Source organism: Puntigrus tetrazona, chromosome 20 (assembly GCF_018831695.1).
Source record: "Puntigrus tetrazona isolate hp1 chromosome 20, ASM1883169v1, whole genome shotgun sequence".
In the NCBI taxonomy this organism is placed as follows: domain Eukaryota; kingdom Metazoa; phylum Chordata; class Actinopteri; order Cypriniformes; family Cyprinidae; genus Puntigrus; species Puntigrus tetrazona.
The window spans coordinates 955,511-965,722 of NC_056718.1; the positions used below are offsets into that span (position 1 = coordinate 955,511).

The following is a 10,212-nucleotide window of genomic DNA, read 5'->3' on the forward strand; positions in this document are numbered from 1 at the left end:
TAACCCTAGCTGAAATACACTTCACTAAGTGTAACAAACTGACAGAGCTGAGATCTCGGGAAGGAGGAAGTCGGAACTGAGATATTGAGATATAATTAAATGAAAAAAAATCCTGAATGGTTTGAAAAAGAGGTAATGAGTAAATAGCATGATTTTGACGGCCAGTCATTCCAGTACTTCTCTTTCTGCTGATGATCAGGCATTATTCCTCTCGATGCCCTGAGACAAGACATCTGCATCTGTGTGTAAAACAAAAGGGAGAGAAGTCAGAGCTCAATTTATACTCTGGTGAAATTGTGTTTGGGTGCTCCTGTTGTAGTGAGATCAGTGAGGCCAGTGATGTCCAAATAACACGAGGCTTTTGTGATGGCCAGCCTGCCACTGTCTCAGCTGCTGTCTTGTCAATCTGGGGACACACTTGTCTTTGACCCAAGCGGAAGTCCGATTGTGCACTTCTTTGGGATTTTCTTCTGCACCGATCTCAGGACAGCCGTTAAATGCTGGAGGTACTGCTGAAAGCTTTTTATCGAACCATTGCACAGAGCCAACCAAGATTAATAGGAAGTGATGTCTGCGTTCTAATTGTCTGGTTAGGTCCATGCCAATTTTTTCTGAAGAGGATCTCGTGCAACAGTACTTTTGGAGCCTTTGGTAGATTCACCAGCTGACATTCATGGATTCCACAAACGCCTGGACAGTATAAACAGGTCATCAAATTATTTCAAATGTCCTGCAATCAGATGTGTTTGAAATAGCCGTTGCCAGCTGCTCTTTGGTATCAGTTATTGGGTTGTATCATCCTTAGTATGAGTGTCCAGCATCACTCGATACATCATTAATTATTGACAAACAGGCGTAGAGCATCAATAGCCTGCACTTGGCCAAAGACATACTTCAAGGACTCATCATGGGACAGTCCCTGAGAGAGGAAGCTTACAGTCCCTCATCACGTCCCAGACAGCACCTGCATCCCTTCTCAAACATCCTTCTTGATGGAATAACAAAAACATTTCCCCATAACCAGTGTTTTAAAGTCTGGTCGACTGGTACACTAGATATGTGGATCTGAGATGGGCAGCTGCAGATATCCCTTTGCATAGAAACCCACAGGCCTCTGCCTGCAGCCTCTTTGGATGGGCGACGTGGAGTGGCTAACCTCTATTGTTCTGGACTAAGCTCAAATTATTGATATATTGGTGCAAATTATGAGATACGTTTGATATCCTTCAATGGGATGGACTCATAACGCTAGAAGGTCATAGACCGTCATGCACTACTGTTTCCAAGAAGGCTGCCATACCTTACAGAATTCTGGGGAAAAATATTTTAATCTTTAGTCTCTCACAGTCTTTCTTTGACTTGAAATACATCCTGAGTATTTCACAGACAGGCTCACATGTATTTGTTATTTAAGTGTTTCAAATAAAACTTTGATGCCACTAAACTGTCCTTACAATCGTTCATTGTATCAAGCTGGTATCTTCTGAACCTTATTTCCAATCAGACTAGCAAAACTGTTATATAACTGCATCGCTTTAATGCTGGTTTTTGTGCATTGAGAATATTTTAATATTGTTGTGAATTTGTGCGCATGCTGTATGTTGTTAGATGTATCACCCACACAAAACATACACATTATTCGGTAACACTTTCTATGAAGCCTGTATTTATAATGCATTATAAGGGCATTCTTAATGCATTATAATACATGTATAATGTCTTATAAACAACATTATAATATGTTATATCATCTTATAAATAATCATAACAACAGTTACAATACATTATAATACTTACCTATTTGTGCTTATAACTTTTATGAGAACAATGCATTATAACACCAGATGAAGCCTGCATTTATAAGACATCATAAGGGTATTCTTAATGCATTATTATGCATGCATAATGCCTTATAAACAACATTATAACGTGTCGTATCATCTGATAAATAATCATAAAAACAGTTACAATGCATCATAATACTTACCTATTTGTGCCTATAAATATTTAGTGTAACGAAGAGTGTGATGACTTATAACACACAATGAACATATTATGAGTGGTCTTTAACTGCTTAAAGTAAAGTGATGAAAACAAAGTCTTCTTTTAAACATCTAAAAAGCTTTATAACGTGGTATTAATATTTATAAGTGGTCCTTGTCTGCTTTAAGTAAAGTGAGAAATGTTAGGTATTCTTTTAAACATCCATAAGATATCATGAATGGGTTATGACACATTTGCTTTGAACTTAATTTTTATTAGCTGTGAACATTTATATTGCAGTACATGTAACATAAAATGTGCACAAAAATCAACAAAACAATACTGTATTGTTTAAAATGTCAAGGCTTTCCAGTAAGCTAACTCTACGTAGGTCACACTGAAGTTCGCATTAACCTAATAGGAAACACTCAAATAGAAACAAAGTAACAGCTCACCTAAAGGCTAAACAACAGAACTGTAAACTATTTTTCTAACTCTCTGATTTGTCTTATGAGAATATGCAAAGTCACAAAATGCTTAGCTAAGCAAAAGACATGAGTGAAGCCAAACAAATGAACAGGCCACTCTAATGACATAACCCAGGCAGCCCTGTTTACATCTCCTAAAGGAAGTTTCAAAACCTGTCCATTTCTACACAACAGGACAGTTTAAGTTTACAAATAAATCAAGCAATAGGCAACAGATCTCCATCTGCTTTCATTTGAGTAATTTTTTCTTTAATTTCAGTGGTCAGTGCAGAATGACATTTACCAATAAATCTGCTCAGTGTCTCTGTTTTGTCGTTCCACTGGCCCATGGTCTTCAAAACATCAGGTGCAGCCAGATGCAGCTCTGCAATAATTGCAGTTCTTGCAATTGTGTTTCTGTCCACTCCAATAGCATCAAATGCAGCTTTCATGGATTTCACCTTCTTGAAGGCTTCTAGAGTGTCAAGGTATCTGCGAATGATGCCTCTGGTGTTCCTCACTGAATAAAGAGAAATATTATTATATATTGTTACGCTACCAGTTACTTGTCAAAGGCAATTTCCTATAATTCTCAAATTCTCTGCAATATTGGTTAATCTTTATCACAAAACCTAATCTTTTTAGGTATAAGTTTAATCTTCAACAGCTCTTTCGCTGCATTTTATTTATTACTTAATTATATGGTACTGTATCTGCATTCTGAGCAGTTTTGAGGTATTGTGTTTTGCAGACCTTTGTACATAGAACCTTATATATATATATATATATATATATATAAAGTCCCAAAATGTGCACACAAACACACACACAAAAACCATCATATAATGTAAATAAGTTGTCACAGAATAAGTATATGTGAATAATGGAATTTTGACGAAAATGTCAGATAGAACCTTATAATTGCAAATTATTGGTTAATTAATGGTCATTTATCCACAATGTAACTTACTGCGTACACGGTTGTGTCCAATAGCATCAGCTAGAGGTAGTGCTATTTTTTTGTGCTTGTGTTTTCTCTTCTTCACCTTGACCTCTTCAAGGGAGGAGTCTGAAAGGCTTGAAGACTCATCAGAATCAATGACCTCCTCTGAACTAGAAATGGCAATCCGTGGAGATTTCTTTGATGCTTTTAGGCCTGTGTAAAATAAGTTACGTGTTACATTATATTTGCATCCATGCATGTATATTTTCCCTGCTTAGCCAGCTACTATTCAAATTTTAAGTCATTTCAACTCAAATCATTTGGTCTCATTCACTAATAATTGAGAACTTCTCATGAAAAATCTCACAAAATGTCACAACATGTGTGTACACAAATTAATTTGTTCTTAACATTCGTCTTATCTTTTTTTTTGAATTTGGAGTAATTCAAAAATAAGCAGCTATGTGCAAAAGGTTAGTAATTTACATAAAGCACACCCAACCCATCTCCATGTTTTTTCTAACGGCTCTCTGTATGACAAAATGTAGCCTATATGATGAAATTTATAATGTATATGATGATATGTAAAAAGCCTTAATTTGTTTTATTTGACAATTTTATTATATAATTTTATATGTGGATTGAATACTACAATTAATACTATAAAAGTATTAAAAAATAAAGAATACTTTAATACTTTAATGTTGTGTTAAGTAGCAGTAAACAGCTTCTTAAGATGATTGTAAGGCTGTACGGAGTAAATGTTTTTTCGTACATGTGGTTTCAGTTGTTCCTATATTTTATCGTAAAATTACAATAAGTTTTGGTGTGAAAGTTTTGGTGAATCGTGGCATATTCTTAAAATTGTACATACAAACATTTTACACATAAATCTGTGTGTACATATGCTTAGTGAATGAGACTCAATGTTTTGTGTTCATGTATTTATTAAACAAACAGTCTTGTCATACAATGAAGCAGAGACGATAGGGCAGTTCATGGTAAATGTTTATTAATCAATATTAAAAAGAATAAGTACCTGGTTTCTTTTCTTCGTTTTTCTTTATCAGTTCCTGATAAAGCTATCTTTCTTTACCAACTCTTCTTGGAGGAACTGTTTATCAGTTTTCAGAATCGCAATGGTTTCATCTCTCAGGTCCCCTTTTTCTTTTTCAGCTTGAAGCTGTATTTTAAGTGTTGCAAGCTCATGTGTGTAAGTTGGAGCAGGTGTGTCTGAAAATTGACAAAAATGTTACACACCATACAGCTGTTAGTTCTGGCCCTTTAATTAGATTGGCCAAACATTAATTCCAGAATGCAGATATTACATCAATGAAATGATTCAGTTTAATACATTTGCCTGGGTTTATACATCATCTCTGGTTTATACATCCCTGCCTCTGCTGAATTCTTTTTATCCCCGGTGGGGATAAAAAAATCCCACGAACCAGATCTGAACCAAATGATTCGCGATACACGGTCCGATTGGAACGTTTTTATTAAACTGTGATCACGTTAAATACATATTCCGTCGTATTAAAAACATTTCATATGTTTTCAAAAGCATCCCCTCTGGTTTTTCACAAATCGCACTTATATGTATATATATATATATATATATATATATATATATATATATATATATATATATATATATATATATATATATATATATATACATATATATATATATATATATATATATATATATATATATATATATACACATACATATATATATATATATACATACATATATATATATATATACATATATACATATATATATATATATATATATATATATATATATATATATATATATATATATATAATATATATATATATATATAATATTATTTGACCTTTAACTGCATTCAACGTGCTACTGTTTGTACAGTCAGAGTTTAAGGATGGAATACTTCATTACAGGTAATCTGCTCACCGTTTTTCGTTGATGTTGAATCATCACCGGTGATATTGTCAGGGAATTAACGTTAGTATCTTTCCGCACCGCTTTCGCTCATATCTGTCGTAAAATCAATTATAAATGTTAAAAAAACAACAACAACAACAAAAACGTATGTATATCCATGCCTAAATCTATATGGATAAAAACCTTTTAGCTATTTTACAAACATTATTTGGATTACCCCACTTTATATGGGCCTAGTGAGCGATTTCTACAAATACTAGCATTTAACATTTACTTGTATTATGGTGCTTATCTATTGTGTTTAAAGAAACTCACTTAATCAGTCACGATGTTCGATGATTGTCCAGATTTGTCTCGTAGAGCATGACGGGTAATGCCGCTGCGTGCGTAGATTGTGACGTGCCTGCGTCATTCTTCCCGGGTTTTGGAGTGTTCAATTTCGAATCGACTCTGATTCTTTCATGTTTTCAAGGAGCCGATTCAGGTTTAATTTTCTCAATTCTTAAGAAACAACGAGATGCAAGTTAATAGTGTAACTACTCGAAGTATCGATTATTGAAAGTATGCATGAAAACACATCATTGTCATGCATGCCAATGGAATGAATTGCCATCATCTTTTGGAGTGGTCTTGTGATTCCGAAACGGAAAGCCGATTCTTTTTGAACGGATTTGGAGTGAGCCTGCACCCATGAGTTTCTGGTTGAATTAAAATGTCCAGATTAGTGCAGGAACTTTTGTGTTTAATTCGAAAACCTAAAACCCTTTCGCACAAACGAAAGATTGTGTTGTGGATGCAGAAGAAGGGTCTTTTGCACCGGAGAATGCGATGCAAATGCAAAGAAAAAATGAAACTTGAAAAACAGCCACGTCGAGATGGATATCATTGGTAAGTTACATGTTTTTCAAATTGCTAAAATATGTATGCAGACTAGTACTTTTTGGGATTTGTTAGTATGATTCTGATTTTCACCAGGGTTTGCAGACGATGCCGAGGAGTTACGACAGTTCGTAAGAATACAATTTTCTACCAGTCCCGCAGATCATTGCAGAACCATGTAGAATTCATCTACAGGTACGTAACTTTCTGCAGTGTGAATTTGCTTTTAAATTGTAACATATTTCGATATCAAGTTAGCATGTGCAGGGTTACGATGCATTAGCCAACATGTTAATACTGAAATGAATAGAAATATTTGGTAATTTAGTTGTTATAGCATAAATGACAAATATTGGGGTAAGATGGCCCTTATTGGGGTATGTTAGCCCCTACTTGGGACAAGAAACCCCTGGATAAACTTTACGGAATGTCTAAATGACTTTTGATTTGATTTTTAATTATTATTAATATTTATGTATTTTAAAGGTGTCTTTTAATGTTAAAAAAACAGTCATCGGAAAGGTAAAATTATTATGCACTATGCTAGGTTTCTTTTCATTTATTTTTAACAGATAGTAGTACAAATTACTTTTTTCCACCTAGAGGTAAACATACTATACATACTACAGTATATGTAATTAAAATGTCTAAAATCTAAAATCTGTAGTACATACATACTCAGAATATATCTGATTTAGTTGACAGATAAACAAGAGGAATAAAAACGGTGTGACAAGTGACATAAGTAGCCTATATATGCTGAGTTTCAGTTAAAGGGTCATATGATGCAGTTTCAAATTTTTCTTTTCCAATCAGAGGACACCTCGCATTTTTAGAAAGATGAGCTTCGTAAAAATCTACCCGTTTCTGAAAGGTGGGGCTTAGAAAAGTAGCAATAATGTACAGTATGAGGAAAATAATTTATTTAATTTATTTATAAACCACATAAGCACATTAGATTACACCAAATACACAAAATAATGTTCTATTTAGCAATGTCATATGAAACCTTAAATTTTTGTGACATACTTAATTTGTTCACAGAAAGGACACTCAAATGTCTAAATTTCTCTGTCAAAAATAACCACCAAATATGGAATCTTGAGATTCAGACCTTTCTGACAATATGTATTTTGTCAACATTCTGAAGAAATTTTGATTCTAAAAGACTGTAATACTTTTTGCTGGGGGGTGTTCAGGGCCCCCTTTCCTTGTTGGGCCTTTTAGAATCGTCCTAACCTTCCCCCCGTTACTGTGCTCCTTGGGTACGAATATATGCATCGTTACACTCCTTACACTCCCTATATATATATATATATTTACCTTTTTTCATTTATTTTCCTCAGTTGTGTAGTTTTCACATTGAAAACTTACATCAGCAAAACATAATTTTAACATTTCTTTTGGTTTTCCCTCAGGTTTTCCCAAGGTCTAAGAATGAGACAGATAGACCTGATGGAGGATGGTGTGGCTTCAAGCAGCAGAACTTTATCTCGAATGACTGTAGTAGTGAGAAAGGTACTGTATAAAGGAATAATGAAATTATGATTACAATAAATTTTTTGGCTTGGCTTTCGCAGAAAATTGACTTCCTTGCAATTTGTCTTGAATTATGATGGTAACAATTAAAATTAAATGCTAGTTTGCCACAAATACCTAGGTTTGTGAAGGCTTTAAATAGAAAGTATGGTCTATCCCAAAACCTAGTGAGCTGCACTGCTTCCACCTACCAACATGCTTTATGACACCGTGTCTACACCAGACGCCATCGTTGTCTCATAGCATCACACTGCACCGCAACAGATAAAATAGATAAACAGTCCAGTGTAGACAATATTACAGATTAGAATGGGTCCTATTGTCTTTTGAAGTGTTGCTTTGCATGTTATTAAAGGTCCAGAGGACCTCTTTTTTAAATTAAAGGTTTAAATCATAAAGGAATAACACTTAAGAAAAAATATAGTATACCAGATAAAAATATCACTTTATTTACTCATTTATTTACTTATATACTGAACTGAAAATAGCAAAACTAATATGGAAATATGCTTTTGCAAACATAACTTGTATCTCAGTAACTACCCTTATTTGATTCTCTACATACTGTGTGCATGTTGCTAGATGTCAGTTTATGTCCAGCTCAAAATCACTGACTATAAAGTTATATAAAGTTTTGTTCACAGTGCATTCTGGGATTTACCTGAAACAGACATGTAATTTTTTTTTTTTTTTTACTAAGGTCTGCATACGGGCAGTAAAGAAACTTGGGCACCTAGGACAAATGAAAGTTGGAGGTCATCACTGCTTTGTCCTCATAGATGAGAGCAAATTTTCACATAAGAGAAAGGTGCTGCAAATTCATCAGCAATCAATAAGTCTGTTGTAGTGGCAATTTGCAAGAATATTTAGAGGATTTAGGTTGCAGCAATTTTACAGTTGTACATTTGGACAATGTGTTAAACAATTAGTGTGATCTAACTCAATGAAGATTAGATGTATGTGTGATAAAACTGTGTAGTACTGATTTCTACCATTTGTTTTACAGTACAACCGTGGCAGATTTGGTTCTGCTTGGCGACGCAACAAAAAATGGGTTTTAGGCATACTAGAAGTTGAGCAGACAAGAAGAAAACCCATTCTCAAAGTGGTAAGAAGACGGTCAAAAAATGAACTCTTGCCAAATATTTTGAAGCATGTCCGGAGAGGCTCCAGTATAATTACTGATGAATGGCGAGCTTATCGCAGGGCTTTGACACAGGCAGGCTATGACCATCACACAGTGTGCCACAAGAGGAATTTTGTTGATCCAGTAACAAGAGCACATACACAACATTTGGAGCGTGCCTGGAAGACGTACAAAATGGATATATGGCGCCACCGTGGCAACAGGACAACTAAACTTTTGAAAGAGCACCTCAAGGTCATTGAATGGGAATACTGGCTTGCCAGGAACCATCCCTCACACATTCTTGGCCGCCTTATACATGACATTAGAAAATACAACTTACATGAATGTAGTTAACCAGCCTGTAAAGAAACAGAACTTTGTGCACCGCCAACTGTTTATAACTCTTTATATTGGTTAATTAAATGTATGTGGTAAAACCTTGTAATTTTACAGTTTTAATGAATAAAACATGATTTGCATTGGAAATATATTGTTTCTTTGTACTTTTCCACATTACTTTGATGTTACACATGAACATGATGTTTGATGTTCTTATAATGACTTCATGATATCTTATGGATGTTTATAAGAATACCCAACATTTCTCACTTTACTTAAAGCAGACAAGGACCTCTTATAAATGATAATACCATGTTTATAAAAGTACCTAACTTTTGTCACTTTACTTAAAGCAGACAAGGACTACTTATAAATATTAATACCACGTTTATAAAAGTACCTAACATTTCTCACTTTACTTAAAGCAGACAAGGACCACTTATAAATATTAATACCACGTTATAAAGCTTTTTAGATGTTTAAAAGAAGACTTTGTTTTCATCACTTTACTTTAAGCAGTTAAAGACCACTCATAATATGTTCATTGTGTGTTATAAGTCATCACACTCTTCGTTACACTAAATATTTATAGGCACAAATAGGTAAGTATTATGATGCATTGTAACTGTTTTTATGATTATTTATCAGATGATACGACACGTTATAATGTTGTTTATAAGGCATTATGCATGCATAATAATGCATTAAGAATACCCTTATGATGTCTTATAAATGCAGGCTTCATCTGGTGTTATAATGCATTGTTCTCATAAAAGTTATAAGCACAAATAGGTAAGTATTATAATGTATTGTAACTGTTGTTATGATTATTTATAAGATGATATAACATATTATAATGTTGTTTATAAGACATTATACATGTATTATAATGCATTAAGAATGCCCTTATAATGCATTATAAATACAGGCTTCATAGAAAGTGTTACCCATTATTCTTCCCTTGAAAAGAAACAGCCACAAAAACAATGAGCAACAG

At 34.0% G+C, this 10,212-nt stretch overlaps 1 protein-coding gene across 1 annotated transcript; it reads left to right on the plus strand.

Moving 5' to 3' along the window:
• Window positions 1-5,467: 5,467 nt before the first annotated feature.
• On the plus strand, window positions 5,468-9,359 carry LOC122324468. The gene is made up of 5 exons (XM_043218890.1): window positions 5,468-6,217; window positions 6,305-6,403; window positions 7,627-7,726; window positions 8,448-8,555; window positions 8,754-9,359. The coding sequence occupies exons 1-5, from the start codon at window positions 6,042-6,044 to the stop codon at window positions 9,228-9,230; spliced, it is 960 nt and encodes a 319-aa protein (XP_043074825.1). The 5' UTR covers window positions 5,468-6,041; the 3' UTR covers window positions 9,231-9,359.
• The last annotated feature ends 853 nt before the right edge of the window (window positions 9,360-10,212 follow it).